Source organism: Tachysurus vachellii, chromosome 1 (assembly GCF_030014155.1).
Source record: "Tachysurus vachellii isolate PV-2020 chromosome 1, HZAU_Pvac_v1, whole genome shotgun sequence".
NCBI classification, from domain to species: domain Eukaryota; kingdom Metazoa; phylum Chordata; class Actinopteri; order Siluriformes; family Bagridae; genus Tachysurus; species Tachysurus vachellii.
The window spans coordinates 4,769,565-4,786,189 of record NC_083460.1 but is presented as its reverse complement, the minus strand read 5'-3'; the positions used below and the strand labels follow the sequence as shown (position 1 = coordinate 4,786,189).

The window sequence follows — 16,625 nt, the reverse complement described above, 5'->3', positions numbered from 1 at the left end:
GTTGGCGCTGACCTGAGAAGACACGAGCAGGACGTTTATCTCGCTGAAGAACATTTAAACTAAATTTTAATTCAAAATAATCCTGCATCATATAAGTCAAGTCATGACCAGCAAAGCCACTATAAAGCCTCATAACTCTGTCTGTGTGACGGCATCGTATTAACCGCCAAGTACGGATTCTGTATTTTGAACGAGACGTTCCTGGACATGTGTCTCACTAGGATTCGGATTTCATGACAACCTCCATGGCAACAACAGGGAAATCCAGCTGAATGTCCACTAACGATGAACTCTAATGAACACTACATTACACTACTTTTACACCACACTGTTCTCTTCACTGTGATGGATGTGCGTGTTTGTTTCCAAAAGTACAACCAGAGTGTAAAAGTTCTAAATACGGTGCGTCTACCAGAAGGTTGACGGACTCGATGACGTCCAGGAAAACCTCGTTCTTCCTGTACTTGATGCCCTCTGACCTCCAGGACACAGCGTTGGTGACGGTGGCGGGTGGACGAGGAGCTCCCGTGTCTAACTTGTGCCCCTCTTGTGTGATGTATCTGAACAAACACAGACATTAAGAAGACTAAAATAACTGCAACGTCAAAAATAAAAATCACCAAAGAGGGTCAGGAATCAATTCTGGAGCGTTTTTGCGATAAGAACATCTGTAACGCATTAACGGATATTAGTGGTGGATAAACAGCATGTGATGTATGAGGTGATACTGACTCCTGCAGGATTTTGCTGTCTGTCGTCTGGGGATAGCCGAAATCCATGAGCTCGTCCAGCAGCTCGTAAATGATGACAAAGTTATCTCGGATGCTCTCCTCCTCCAGCTCCTTAAAATACTCGGAGAAAACCTGACACCGAAAAACGACGGTTACACAAAACACGTTGTTACATCCACACAACATTTCTGTATCTTCTGTACAACGCACCAACCTGCACGATTTTATACAGGAACGAGAAAACCAAAGAGACGCAGGCATTTTTCTTAGACGTGGCAACAACTAGACAGCAGAGTTAAAGGAAACTACGAAGCCATAAAATGGTGAACATATTGTTTTACACACACGGGAAGTTACAACTAAAGAACAGGAACTAACTCGTCTTGTGGATGTTCGACAACAGACGTTGTTAGAGATAAAAGAAAAAATTAAAAAATCACTTGTATAGCAAATACAATAAATACCATAAAGTAAATTAACAAAATAATGTCAATCCTTATAAAAGTTAAAAAAAGTCTCTTTACTGTCAAAATCTATTACATTTATACTGCACACTTAATGTATCGCTGTAGTTAATTTTAATATTTCACTATAAACTTTTATAAGCATTTACAGTTAAAACAGACTCCATTTTTATCCTGTTAATGTGGCAGATGTGGAAGTCAGGACCAGCATCCACTGCTTTCCTGTAACTATGTCTAGCACACAGACAGATATGAAGGATACGGTACAGATTGTTGTGTTTGATCCACATGAAGCGAACACCTCCATGTGCCAGGATGGGAGACAGAGTGCCTTCCTCCTCCTTATCCATCAGCAGAGTCATGAAGTGTTCGATCTCAGACATGTCCACATCGCCGCGGTAGTTACGGCAAATTAGGACCTAGCAAACACACACACACGTGCAGACATGCACGCAGACAGACAGACACACATGAGCAGACACACAGAAAGACAAACAGACAGACAAACACACACGCAAGAACACGAACGGACACACAAACAGATGGACAGATAAACATGTGCAGACAGACAGACGCGAACGTGTAGCGAGACAGACACACAATAATTTAATGATTAGAATATTAGAACTCAACAATAAATCCAAATCTGTGGCCTTTATTATTTAAACTCTGTCAAATTCTATTTGTAAGAGAATTTACATTCTCTGTTGGAGTAAAGCCTAAATAAATATTCAATAGTTTCCAACATTTTCTTGATAAATGTATTTTTCCTTAACCGAGCAGGAAGATGAAGATGAATTTTAAATCCTTCATTAGATACGAATAAATCAGGTTAAATACATTCTCCCTGTTTATAGCTGATCTGTAATATACAGAGATCATGAAATGAACTCTAACATGTTTATAACACGTTTCCTTTTTTTTCTGCTCTTTACTATTTTATCTAAATAAAGAAACACATTCTCCACTTCAGCTCGGTGTGAAAACAGAAAGTCACTAACGACAAGGAATTTGGAGATTTAACAGTATCTTCTAAATTGACCTTGTGGGAAAAAAAATAGTTTTTGCCGCTTTTTATAATGCTTTGTGAATTGAAAAAAAAAAAAATAATAAACTTTTAGGACTAAAAAAATGACTTTTTTTTAAAACAGCTGTCTCCTAAATAAGCTCATCATTAGCTGCTTAGCTTCACTGTGCCTTGAGCCTCAGAGTTTGAAGCTGCTTTTCTGTAACTCTGCACTAAACACTGCTTCGACCAGACAATCTTTTATATTACACTAAATAAAATCACACAAGTTTACAACCAAAAAATGTGCTTTTTATTCGGATATATCGGTCTGAATAGTGAACTACTTACAGACTGACCTACAGAAGTACAACACAAGGCCTTTCTTTCTGTCATTTTAACCCCTAAAACGTGTTAATGTCTATAATAAAAAGTCTACGTGTATATTTATTTATTTATTTATTCATAATTTAGTCATATCAAGTCTTCTCACACACACAAGCCTTGTATTGTATTTTAAACACAATACTCACTAAATGTAAAGATGTTGTACAGAAAATGCGTAATATTTTAACCTAAAAATAATAAATGGGCGTTTATTTAAACGTACAGCTCGTATAAAATAAATAAAAATGTTTTTTTGTGTTTGGGGGTCATATTTATTAGCTATATATATATATATATATATAAATCTAACACACTGAAATAAACAGCAGGTTAGCTCTGTGAGCTAACTGTTATCATGAGAAGGATGACTTGGCAACGACTTAACAAAATAAATAACCATTTTCTGTACAACATCCTTACATAAATAAATAACCTGTGGAATCGTTTAATCGTTACAGGATTAAACGGGTTCAAATTAAAGTGTCTAAAGTATAAAAATATCTGCTTTTTTTTAACACAATACGGTTTCTTGTCTTTCCCACCCGTTTTCTTCTATCCTTCGCTAAGATTCGTCGGTCGTCGTAACCATGTTTATTAAAACGGCAATCTGATTGGTCGATCGCGAATGGAAACGAAGCATAAGCCAATCGTATTTAAAAAGGCGGGGTATGTATGAATAGAGGTGGAAACAACCAGATAGGAACGGGTGACTAAACTAATTAGACTAGAGTTAGCATTAGCCAGTAGCATTAGCATCCGAACGGTTCCCGTTATCTTACCTTGCCTTTCAGATCCAACACATAAACTGCGCTGGCTGACATTTCGGATGTTTAGAGAACGCTTCAAGGCGAAGCGGGTGGTTTTAAAATCCAAACAATCCTACTGTGGTCAGTCGTGAGTTTCTGATAAACGTTAATGAAATGACGGCATCAGTGACAAATACGGATTTTTTGCTATGAAGTGTTGTAGCAATGGCGCAGTTTTGTTTAGCGCCCCCTGTCGCACCGGAGACGCGCAGCAACAATAAAAAAATAATTATTACCTGGATGCAATAATAAAATTTGCTGATTTTCTGCACAAATTCTACTCCAGGGGGGCACGGTGGCTTAGTGATTAGCATGTTTGCCTCACACCTCCAGGGTTGGGGGTTCGATTCCCGCCTCCGTCTTGTGTGTGTGGAGTTTGCATGTTCTCCCCGTGCCTCGGGGGTTTCCTCCGGGTACTCCGGTTTCCTCCCCCGGTCCAAAGACATGCATGGTAGGTTGATTGGCATCTCTGGAAAATTGTCCGTAGTGTGTGATTGCGTGAGTGAATGAGTGTGTGTGTGTGTGTGTGTGTGCCCTGTGATGGGTTGGCACTCCGTCCAGGGTGTATCCTGCCTTGATGCCCTATGACGCCTGAGATAGGCACAGGCTCCCCGTGACCCGAGGTAGTTCGGATAAGCGGTAGAAAATGAATGAATGAATGAATTCTACTCTACGTGTTATATTGTTAATCTAAGATAAATAACATACAAAGTCCTGACACTGACACTGACACCTTACAATGACCAACCGCTTGATGTTGATCCTGTAAATGTTATCATAATGTAAACAAAAGCATATATTTCTACCTATTTTAACACTCTTAATTCAGTAAGCTTTTAATAATTCACTTCTTAGTGCTGTCTCTTTTATTTTACAAAACTATATGAAAGGCTATGCTTCCTCTCACCACTAGATGTCACTTGATGCCTTACTGTAACTTTAAACATTGCATTCATGCATGTATGCATTTACTTATAAACACTGCAAACGTTTTTTTATTAATGTAGTCATTCTTCTGACAGCATAGTGGACAAGTATATAGAAATTCATTTGTTTGTTTCACTTCATCCCTATGATCAGCCCTAGGGATCATCCCTATGATCAGCCTGACTTGGGTCCACGTGCATATGTTTTACATGCCATTGATGAAAGAGACCGATGGCTCTGACCTCATTTATGAGATTTATAATCACACTTAAACCTTCTAAATGTTCTGCAAACCTGAGATCTAAACATTCATGTACTTAAATACATCTATGGTGTAATTACACTTCATTCCAAGTCTCTGTCATCATCTCAGTGCAGGAATCAGCAGATTACTGCTTGCATTATGAAACATATGAAACACAAGTTCAAGCATCAGCTACTTTTTTGGAGACTATTTGGAAATAAAGAGACAATTTCAAACCGTTTTTTGGAAATTATTTTAATGTGTGAAGAAAACTAACAACGAAGTTCTTATAAAACGGTTATACTGTAATTTAAGAAGCAAGACCAAGTCATTTCTGTAAAGGTTTAAGGGACATTTTTTAAATGATTCCATGTTTTTGCAGATTCTTTCAAAGGGTGGCAATAATTTTGAAAGTGATTTGTATTTATTCACGTATAAATTAAAATATATCATCAGCAGCTTTATGTGTATTTTGTGATTTTATGATTTACTGCTCTCCTCTATTTGATGGAGCACATCAAATCTAAACACACCATCACTCTCTTACTTTGTCTATCTCTCTCTCTCTCTCTCTCTCTCTCTCTCTCTCTCTCTCTCTCTCTCTCTCTCTCTCTCTCTCTCTCTCTCTCTCTCTCTCTCCCTCTCTCTCTGTCTCTCTCTCTCTCTCTCTCTCTCTCTCTCTCTCTCTCTCTCTCTCTCTCTCTCTCTGACCTCTCTGACCTCTCCCCTTGTTTTCAGGTCTGTGGAATGACTGCTCCTTTTCTGTCCCTGATCTCTCTCTCTCTCTCTGTCTCTCTCTCTCTCTCTCTCTCTCTCTCTCTCTCTCTCTCTCTCTCCCTATCCTGTCCCTGATCTCTCTCTCTCTCTCTCTCTCTCTCTCTCTCTCTCTCTCTCTCTCTCTCACTATCCTGTCCCTGATCTCTCTCTCTCTCTCTCTCTCTCTCTCTCTCTCTCTCTCTCTCTCTCTCTCTCTCTCTGACTTCTCCCCTTGTTTTCAGGTCTGTAGAATGACTGCTCCTTTTCTGTCCCTGTTTCCCAACATGTACTTGGGTCATCGATCCATCATTAATTACAGCCACAAACAGCACAGCACACAGTCGAGACGCTAATAATCTGTAAAGAAAAACGTCCTTGTTGTTTGTATTAATTAACCATTATAATGATTTTCATGAGAAGTCTGATGAAATTCAGCCTTTAAGTGTTTTAAAAATGTATTTGTTAAAAGGTGAAATCAGTTTTCAATGAAATCCATGAACAAAAATGTAATAAAGCAAAACAGCGAGTTGAAGCATCTCAGCTTGATCTAGAGTGAAAAAATGAATCCCAGCAAATAAAAACAACAAACGATCCTTCACGTGGATTAATACAGGATAAAAAAAATGTCTTTATGTGAATTATGGAACATTATATTTTAAGAAAAAATCTACAGATCAAATCTACTGAGATCCACTGAATCATTTATAATAGATTTAAATCTGTAATTCATATCTGGGGGTTAAATACAACACAGACAAATACCTATTGTCTATTTTATGAAAATTGTGAAAAGAAAAAAAAAACTAAATCTAGCCTTTGGCAAGTTTTAGTAAATGGATTTGTTTAGTTTTTGGCTTAAACCCCTCACATAAATTCAAGTGAGACGAAGCACTGGTGAAAGACTTGTCCGATTGCTCAGTGCGCTCTGTTCTGTTGTCTAAAATAAAATACATTTATCATTTTTCACCTCTTGCAGCACTGTGTGGTGCAACATGACCTCCAGTCTGAGTCTTAAGCCTACGCTGATCTGCACTGGTCTGAATCTCACCATGTTTCATAACGTCTTGTTGGGTAAAGTCAGAGATAAGGAAGAAGACGAGAGACGCATGTAGCTCTTCACTACATGATGATGATGATGATGATGATGATGGATTAGTGGAACCATTGCCCAGACATGACAACTCATAAACCATGCCAAAGGAGTTGTGTAAGAAGTCCTAACCCAACGTGGACTATTAATAAGAGGCACAATGAACAAAACTGTAGCAAAGAGTTTACTTTTCAACTCACACTGTAATGCACATCACAGGTTCATATTCATGCACTGTTTCTAATACAGTTAGAAATGATTGTTTCTATGGTAACATGTCAGACAAATACGAATGCTGTTATTGGACTGGTTTTGGGGATCGATCACACCACCACGGGGTTGATTATTTTCTATTAATAACATTTTCATAAGTGTTTTATTCATTATACAAAGACATAAAGACCGTCTTGGCTTATTCTGTCATCAGATATCAGAACTAGCATTGTGTTCAGGCTATATGGCTTTAGCACTGTAATAAATTGAGTCATTTAATAAATGAGATTTTTTTTAGTTTGGATGACTGACACCTCAGTAGTTTGTACACTCTAATGGCACAGTCTCATAACAGACTCATTGACTTCTATCACTGACCTCTATCTATCATCTATGACTTGATGGTCTGATGTCAAATTGCCTTCAAAATGATCATTTGCAGGAATAAACCTTTATAAATGTCTATGTAAGGTTATGTCAGTTGTCAGAAAGAGCTTTTTGTAGAGTTCATGTAGCTTTATGTCAAGTCAAGTCAAGTCAAGTCAAGTCAAGAAGCTTTTATTGTCATTACAACCACATATAGCTGTTGCAGTACACAGTGAAATGAGACAAGGTTTCTCCAGGATCAGGGTGCTACATAAAACAAAGACAGGGTGAAGGACTTAGTAAGTAGTCCTAGATACATAAAGTGCTACTGTGCAATCTGCTGCAAACAGTGCAGGACAATACAGACAAGACAGTGCAGGACAAGACAGCGCAGGACAAGACAGTGCAGGACAATACAAACAAGACAGTGCAGGACAATACAAACAAGACAGTGCAGGACAAGACAGACAAGACAGTACAGGACAATACAAACAAGACAGTGCAGGACAAGACAGACAAGACAGTGCAGGACAATACAAACAAGACAGTGCAGGACAAGACAGACAAGACAGTGCAGGACAAGACAGACAAGACAGTGCAGGACAAGACAGACAAGACAGTGCAGGACAATACAAACAAGACAGTGCAGGACAAGACAGACAAGACAGTGCAGGACAATACAAACAAGACAGTGCAGGACAAAAAAGACAATACACAAAAGACAGTAAACATAAAACAGCGCAGACCGACCGGTGTCAATACTATATGTAAATACTGTAAGTTCAGACAATATTGCGTGCAGTAATACTAGAATGAACACAGTTTCTTAGCAGCAGGTCCCTGAGATAGTGTATAAGATTGTGATGTAAACAACCTGTAAACTGTTCCTCAGTTCTCTGGTTAGAAATTATGAATACACACACACACACACACACACACACACACACACATACATACTCTCTCTCTCTCTCTCTCTCTCTCTCTCTCTCTCTCTCTCTCTCTCTACATGAAGTGTTTAAGTCACTGATACACTCAAACCGTCACATTACAGCAATTCCATAACTGATAAATCTCCAGCAGATGCCAAATAGAAAAAAAAACTCTTCACGCCTCCACTATAACACACAGCTGCTGACGAGAGGGAAATGCTTGAGATTGAGACAGGAGCTGCAGAGATCAGCATGGCACAGTATGAAGTAGACAAAGGCTGGAATAAACACTGGAACATCGACACCAAGCATGATCCTGGACGTCCAGCTGGACCATGGAGACTTTTTCCAACAACTGATCCCGTGATCCCGTGACAGCCTTCTGTCATTTACAAAGTCATATTAAAAGGAGACATTTTAATACATGCAAACATTTTCACTTTATTGATTTATGATAAGCTGCTGAAATAACAGCATTTCTTTTTAAGCTTTTTAAACACTGTTGTTCGACTTATTGGACATTTTTAATCTGTATAAACAAATGAATTCTTTGAGGTCTGATATATAAAGTGAGTCAGGACTCTCTCTTCAGGACTGGTTCTTTACTTCTGTTGGAATAAGCAGACACAGAATTTTAGTGGTTTAAGATAAACATCTTCAAATTTTAGATGCTTATGAACAAGCACCATGACATCATGACATCACCATGACATCACCATGACATCACCTTCATATTAATCATCACTGTGGAGCAGGACATGACAAAGACATTTAATGTCAAACAGGCACAAATTTACTTTTTTTGAGAGACTTACTTAACCTTGTTTTATCCGTTTTAACATTTTCTATTTAAAAAAATGTTATGAGTGGTTTTTGGTGAGATTGGGGAGATCTGCCTAGCTGGTTGGAGTTGATCAGTAACCAAATTACGAAAAAAAAATGAGGAAAATCCATCAAAACAATATCATCTTATCAAAACCCAAACAAGTCCAAACCAAATATGTTAAAATGTTAGTGTACAATTAACATAACCTTTTTACTAACATCCCATTTGAACATTAAGCCCTGAACACTTTGGTTTAAAACATAACATGGCGTCTTCTCTACCTCCAAACTTTTTCCAACCGAGCCAGACACACACACGCACACACACGCACACACACACACAGTGCAATTCATCCTGTAGTGACAGCATGCATAGCGAATAGAATCACATGGCGTGTGAAATTCTCAAATGTCCACAATGCAAAACAGAGGACGCATTCAGCCATTCATTCCTTTGGACACACACACACACACACACACACACACACACACACACACACACACACTCATACACCCACACACACACGCGCGCGCACTGGAATGAAAGTGTCAGCCAACTGGGTACTTTTGGTTTCTCTAAAAGCATGTGTGTGTGTGTGTGTGTGTGTGTGTGTGTGTGTGTGTTCCAATGGTTCCTGTCCTTCAGATTACAGCAGTTGTTTATTATTAGGTAAAACAGAATTGATTTTAATTATTAAATTTAAAAATTAAAACCTACACATGTGTACACAACATCCTCTAAACTTTTTGCTTTTTGGACACAAAACATTTTTTGTGAGAACAGGACTGAATTTCCTCACTTCAGTGTGAACAAAACTTGGGAAATGATATGACATGCAGACACTGATTATATAAAGCGTTTATTTAGTGAAATATACATTTGCAAATACAAAATACTTAATATGACTCTTAAAAGGTACTATATACAATTCAGATCCACGAATCAGGTCTAAATAAATATCTAAAACAAAGGGATCGTTGTTAGAAGCTAGAGATAGAAAGAGAGGGATAGAGAGAGAGAGAGAGGGAGGAATAGAGAGAGATAGAGAGGGATATATATGGATAGAGGAATGGAGAGAGAGTGTTCAATGTGATTCACTGTCGTGTACCTTTATCTAAATGTGCTGTATAAAGAGGACAGCTGGAATTGCAAGGTTATATATACACTTACTAATAATATACATTTTTATTCATTTGTTTGGAGTACAAATATATATTCCAACCATATTACACACACACACACAACTTTTCAACAAAAAAAAATTAGAATTACATGGTTTTCCTGGAATTAATTGGAAATGATCTGTGTTCTAAATTCCTGACAGGAATGATGGGCAGAGGTAGCTATAAAGTAGCACTGAATCCTGTATGTAAAAATGTTATTTATCAGATATCTAGACCACACATGGACACATGGGCACTTGTTAAATACAGCAGCAGACAATTACAAACTTAATAGTAGTATTGATTCAACAGGATGTGATACGTAACCAGATATTATTTACAAAATATTCAAAATTCTATAACCACAAAGAAATTCATCTTTCAAGCCATTTTTTTCCTGGTTACAGTTTCTGTTCTAATATATATACATATAAAACACACTGTTTCTTTATAATTTCTCTCTTTCTCTCTACTTTTTTTTCAGACCTGATAATATATACAGTGTTAAATATGAGAGCAACCGCCTCAGGAAATCTGCGTCTTCGCGGTTGCTGTCACCGTGTCTGCTGTTTGCGTTTCCGGATTTTTCACATCCGTCTCGTTTCCGTTCTGCTTGAAGGAGCTGCCGTGCATTTTAAGTCGATGATTCCTGGGGAAAAAAAATGTTAACGACTATCAGGCAACAAGAACAATGTTTTGCTTCTAGTGCAAGCCTTTTCCCAATGGATTAGTTTTTATACTTTTGTCTTTACCTTTCCTCTTTCTTGCTCTGGGAAATGTCAGTGGATTTCACAAAGATCACACCATCCATGCCTTGACTGAGGCTCCCAAATTCCACATCCTTGGGCCTGAAAATCACTCTGGAAGCAGAAAAAGTGCAAAGAAATATCATTAACATTCATTTTCTACCGCTTATCCGAACTACCTCGGGTCACGGGGAGCCAATAGAGCACCATCTCAGGCGTCATCGGGCATCAAGGCAGGATACACCCTGGACGGAGTGCCAACCCATCGCAGGGCACACACACACTCTCATTCACTCACACAATCACACACTACGGACAATTTTCCAGAGATGCCAATCAACCTACCATGCATGTCTTTGGACCGGGGGAGGAAACCGGAGTACCCAGAGGAAACCCCCGAGGCACGGGGAGAACATGCAAACTCCACACACACAAGGCGGAGGCGGGAATCGAACCCCCAACCCTGGAGGTGTGAGGCGAAAGTGCTAACCACTAAGCCACCGTACCCCCATCATTAACATGTTGCATTTAAATAAGATTTTACATTGATGTCACGTTTACATAATAAAAGTTTTTTGTTCCTAAATGTATAACAGTGCTCAACACATTTTAATGGTTACTAGGAGTTACTGTGTTGTGATCATTTTATTTCTCTGTATGTTGCTACCGGATGCTTGAATTTCCTCCAGGATCAATAAAGTATCTATCTATCTATCTCTGTATTTATCCATGACTGACTCACTTGGCCTGCGTCTCTCCAGATTTAATTCTCATTTTGCGAATCCGGAACTGGTTGGTGCTGAAGAAGCTCGGCAGGAATGAATCGCTCTCCCACTGGATCTTGATCATCAGCAGATCCCCGACATCCACATCTGAGGTCACCAGGAATGACATGGTGGTGTTGGTGATCATGCTCGGCCTATAACGGATAACACAGGAAATGTTCACGGCACAAAATAAGGATAACGCTTTCCTTGGCATCGTTGTTACTACAAATCGTATGCATCGTCACTTACACAACTACTCGAATGTCTTCTTTCTCCTCATGAGTTCCATACAAAGATATTTTCACAGGCTGGTTGTCCAGAGCCAAATGATTATGGCTAAATAGATGTGCTTTAATCTGGTAATGGAAAACTAGAGAGATAAAAAAAAGCCATGTATGTTAATAAAGCACAAATAAAAACACTGAACAATCGGCAATGTTATATTAGTAAAGAAACCGGATAAATGCTGGGACATGTTCGTGCATACCTTTGTAAGGCATCATCTCCCGTGTCTTTAGGTACATCCTGGTGCTTCTGGATGTTCTGACTTTGTTGACGTTGTAGCCCAGCTTGTTGCAGCGGTTCTTCCGGCAGCTGAGGCACAAGCCCTTGTAAAAGGCTTCTTTGGAGCTACAGCGGTAAGCTAGGCTCTGCTGATCCTGATTCACCAGCGAGTCGATAAACAGGTGGACGGAGCGCTCATGAGAACATTTCACCAGCTGGTCCATGTCTGTCGTGAAAGCAGGTGGAACACAGACGTCACAGGAAATAAATCTTTCTAACTTTCATAAATCTTTAAACGTTAAAATTCCCAGAAGACTTTGACTAAAATGCTTTAATGTTTTCTCATTTACAAAACTACACACACTTCCTACTAGGCTAAATGTAGATATTAATTCATTCACAGCAGTAAAAAAGTGAACTTATGGTAAAACTATAAGCGAGAACGGTCGGTTTAAGTGATTGTATTGAAGAGTATTGAATACTAATAAGTATTTGAGTATTTTTTTTACCTCAGGTCAAGCAGACAGTTAGCTAGCAAGGACATGGGTTCAAAAAACCTATTCAATTGTGCCGGAATTGACCATTTCATTTAGATACAATTCACATTGCTTAAATATTTCTGACCCGGGAAGAAAAATCTCATGCTAGCAAGTGACTAGCTAGGTGGCTAAATGTTTTAGCATAAGAAAAAAAAAAAAGACTGTGAACAATTCTTGCTGTATTCTTTATTATTTCTGATTATTCGTAATGATAAATGTGACATGGACAATTTTTGTAAGATTGTTAACCAGATTTGTGGAAAGACATAAACAACCACAGCCCTGAATTTAGCATATGGTTTCTGGATATGAAAAAATCTTTCAAATTCATTCAAAACAATTAGAGGAGATACAAAAGATAATTGTGGGAAGAACACCTGCCTCTAATATGTCTCACATTAGCTCTATGTACTCTTGCTATTTGTAATTTTATTCCCTTAATTCATTTTTGTAGCACCATTAATGCTATTAGTTTCAATGTAGTTCCTCATAAATGCTGTACGATGAACAACCCTATATGACACCTCAGCTAATAAAGTTGCTCTAATATTCAGATGACAGTAAACACCACAGGTTCTGAAGTATATAATGTCTTTGTAACCGACTTACTGTACAAGCCGTAGGTAGCGATCATCTTCATAGTGTTCTGCAGGCTGCAGCCAGGCTGGAAGGTACCTCCATTGGGGTAGATGTCCACATGACCCACTGGTCTCTGGATGCCGATGCTGAGATCCGGGCTGCCTCTGGTGTTCGTGTGGAGGACGTCGACAAATTTCGCATCATCAGGGGAGAGACGGTTCAGCCTATCGGCATGCTCAAAGGTCGGGCCAGCAGGGTCAAAACCTAAAGTTGTAAAAAAAAAGTAGTAAAAAATAGATAAAAAGCAGTATAAAAAAAATAAAAAATAAAAAAAGTAGTATCACAGTATAACAGTAAGTTTCTGCGCTGGATGATTAATCAATAAAGAGAAAATGTGAACATTTTAGGTAGATACAATATAATAAACAACTGAGATACTAATAATGAGATACTGAGGAGTGCATAGCAATTAAAACTCAACAAATGCTTGCTTTGTCTACAGGGTCTATAAACAAAACAAGAACAGCCTAAGTAAAATGAAGGTATGGGATAAGTAGGGTGTGGGCCAAAACATGAGTTAATTGATGCCCCTGACCTGTGATTCTGTTGACTTTGTTGCTGGCGAGGTTTCCTGCGATGCCTGCCACATGTGCACCCAGACTATACCCCAGAACATGTAGCTTCTCAAGTGGATAGCCAATAAACTGTAAGAAAAAAAGAATAAAACAGGCAGTGTAAAAAAATGAAATAGAGTGAGCAGTATTTTTTTTATTGGGAATTAAACCATTTCTAATATGTACCTCTAACCAGTCGATAAACTGGGCCACATCCCCACCCACTATTCTGGTGTTTTCAGCAGAGGTTGGGTAGTGATGGCTGGCACGGTCCAGCCAGTCCACCACAACGACATTGGCACTGGGCTCACGCTCAAGCAAAGCAGACACCAGCTTAGCAACCCAGCTTTCAAACAGTCCGGCAACCTGCAAACAAAAAAAAAACAAAAAAAACACAATTATACCAATAATTTAAAAATGTTCAGGTTTAATCAGCATTAGCTATCACATGTTTATATACATGAATATAAATAGGAAATAGGTATATGGTGCACTGATTGTTGTGTATATGTATAAATCAGGAATTTTCAATGCATAAAATGACAAAAACGGAAGAAGTAATAACAGATTGCGTGCAGAACATGGGTGTGCACGTTGAACTCACCGACCAACCATGGATCACCAGAAAGGTCTGTGCATCAAGTTTGAATCTGCAGTCTGATATAGTCTCTCTTATTCCCGGGACGAGGTAGCACAGGTCCTCGTCTGGGAACTCTGCATTTCGCAATGAGAACTTGGACTGGATGCTTCCGTAGTCTGTATTCCTGTGAGTTGTGCTACCTGGTAATGAAGTCAGAGATTAAATAAAGCTCATATACAGTAGTCCTGTGTAGCTGCAACCTTGGAGCTGAAGATCGAAGGGTCTAACAATAGCTGATCTAATAATAGTGAAACTTTATGGTCAGTGGAAAAATGTCCGATATTAGGAGGTACATTCACGTGCCTTCCAAAGGCAGAGGAAGGTGATTAAATATCCATTAAAAAAAAAATATTGAAAAAAAATTAAGATTTTTAAGGTCTGGATTTAGATCCAGAATTTTTGAACCTTTATATGATTTATTTTATACAAATAAATACATCATTATTACATCATAACTGGTGCATACTGTATTTAGAGACTTCTACTTAGGTTGCATCCAGTTAGACAGCACATAGTGTATTGTTTATCTTTATGAACATCATAAATATTAAATACAGAACTTAAATATAGAACTGGAGTGAAAAAGTTTCTCTTACTTGAATCAGGTGTTTCAGTAGAATTTAAAAGATTCTCGCAGGAAATAACAGAAATTCCGATGATCAACAACCAGATACCTTCTTTTCCCATAGTACAGTGCGTAAATACTTATTTGTATATATTTGTATAACTTCAGCCTCTGACTGTAAGCTCAAAACATAAGGTGCCAAGAGCCGCTGGTTGGATTTATACCAGACACGCCTCTGTTCGCGCTTTCTGATTGGTTAAATGTGAATCGGGGGTGGTTAAGCATCCCAAAGAAGAAACGTGACTAGATGTCACGTGACTCTTGACCTAGCGTTGCATTTCAACACAAATATTTATATCTATAAGGAAAGAATAAGAAGTGTTATTCTATTTTATACAAATGCAATAAATGTATGCGTTGAAATATTCTAGAAAAATGTAGATACTATTTGAAAAGGTCAAGAAGAATTTATTGTTTGTCATTTCAATATACATCTATTTATTTTCACCATGTGTATATATATATATATATATATATATATATATATATATATATATCATTCATTTTCTACCACTTATCCGAACTACCTCGGGTCACGGGGAGCCTGTGCCTATCTCAGGCGTCATTGGGCATCAAGGCAGGATACACCCTGGACGGAGTGCCAACCCATCGCAGGGCACACACACACACTCATTCACTCACGCAATCACACACTAGGGACAATTTTCCAGAGATGCCAATCAACCTACCATGCATGTCTTTGGACCGGGGGAGGAAACCGGAGTACCCGGAGGAAACCCCCGAGGCACGGGGAGAACATGCAAACTCCACACACACAAGGTGGAGGCGGGAATCGAACCCCGACCCTGGAGGTGTGAGGCGAACGTGCTAACCACTAAGCCACCATGCCCCCACTACCTATATATATATATATATATATATATATATATATATATATATATATATATATATATATATATATATATATATATATATATATATATATATATATATATATATATATATATATATATATATATATATATATATTCACCGGCCACTTTATTAGGTACATCTTACTACTGTAGTACCTGGATGGACCCCCTTTTGCCTTCAGAACTGCCTTAATCCTTCGTGGCATAGATTCAACAAAGTACTGGAAACATTCCTCAGAGATTTTGGTCCATATTGACATGATAGCATCACGCAGTTGCTGCAGATTTGTCGGCTGCACATCCATGATGCGAATCTCCCGTTCTACCACATCCCAAAGGTTCTCTATTGGACTGAGATCTGGTGACTGTGCAGGCCATTTGAGTACAGTGAACTCATTGTCGTGTTCAAGAAACCAGTCTGAGATGATTCACGCTTTATGACATGACGCGTTATCCTGCTGGAAGTAGCCATCAGAAGATGGGTACACTGTGGTCATAAAGGGATGGACATGGTCAGCAACAATACTCAGGTAGGCATCTCAGTTCAGAGATGCTCTTCTGCGTACCTCGGTTGTAACGAGTGGTTATTTGAGTTACTGTTGCCTTTCTATCAGCTCGAACCAGTCTGGCCATTCTCCTCTGACCTCTGGCATCAACAAGGCATTTGTGCCCACAGAACTGCCCTCACTGGATATTTTCTCTTTTATGGACCATTCTCTGTAAACCCTAGAGATGGTTGTGTGTGAAAATCCCAGTAGATCAGCAGTTTCTGAAATACTCAGACCAGCCCGTCTGGCACCAACAACCATGCCACGTTCAAAGTCACTT

At 38.7% G+C, this 16,625-nt stretch overlaps 2 protein-coding genes and 1 long non-coding RNA gene across 3 annotated transcripts in view; 1 reads left to right on the top strand and 2 right to left on the bottom strand.

Moving 5' to 3' along the window:
* ap1m1 (adaptor related protein complex 1 subunit mu 1) overlaps positions 1 to 3,556 on the bottom strand; it is a 14,734-nt gene extending 11,178 nt beyond the window's left edge. Inside the window, exons 1-6 of the mRNA XM_060869144.1 lie at positions 3,368 to 3,556; positions 1,458 to 1,614; positions 946 to 1,013; positions 733 to 863; positions 413 to 560; positions 1 to 12 (exon numbers count right to left, since the gene is read on the bottom strand). The exon at positions 1 to 12 is cut by the window's left edge and continues 115 nt beyond it. Coding sequence (XP_060725127.1) covers positions 1 to 12; positions 413 to 560; positions 733 to 863; positions 946 to 1,013; positions 1,458 to 1,614; positions 3,368 to 3,409 — 558 coding nt within the window. The 5' untranslated portion in view covers positions 3,410 to 3,556. The remainder of the gene's footprint in view (positions 13 to 412; positions 561 to 732; positions 864 to 945; positions 1,014 to 1,457; positions 1,615 to 3,367) is intronic.
* LOC132845202 (uncharacterized) overlaps positions 1 to 10,666 on the top strand; it is a 65,314-nt gene extending 54,648 nt beyond the window's left edge. The window contains exon 3 of the long non-coding RNA XR_009648402.1: positions 10,393 to 10,666. This is a non-coding gene — a long non-coding RNA (uncharacterized LOC132845202). The remainder of the gene's footprint in view (positions 1 to 10,392) is intronic.
* LOC132845186 (lipoprotein lipase) lies at positions 9,619 to 15,038 on the bottom strand. The gene is made up of 10 exons (XM_060869145.1): positions 14,894 to 15,038; positions 14,262 to 14,437; positions 13,844 to 14,023; positions 13,639 to 13,747; positions 13,074 to 13,307; positions 11,909 to 12,151; positions 11,671 to 11,791; positions 11,397 to 11,573; positions 10,661 to 10,768; positions 9,619 to 10,557 (listed from the first exon to the last, which is right to left on the bottom strand). The coding sequence occupies exons 1-10, from the start codon at positions 14,982 to 14,984 to the stop codon at positions 10,434 to 10,436; spliced, it is 1,563 nt and encodes a 520-aa protein (XP_060725128.1). The 5' UTR covers positions 14,985 to 15,038; the 3' UTR covers positions 9,619 to 10,433.
* Positions 15,039 to 16,625: the final 1,587 nt, after the last annotated feature.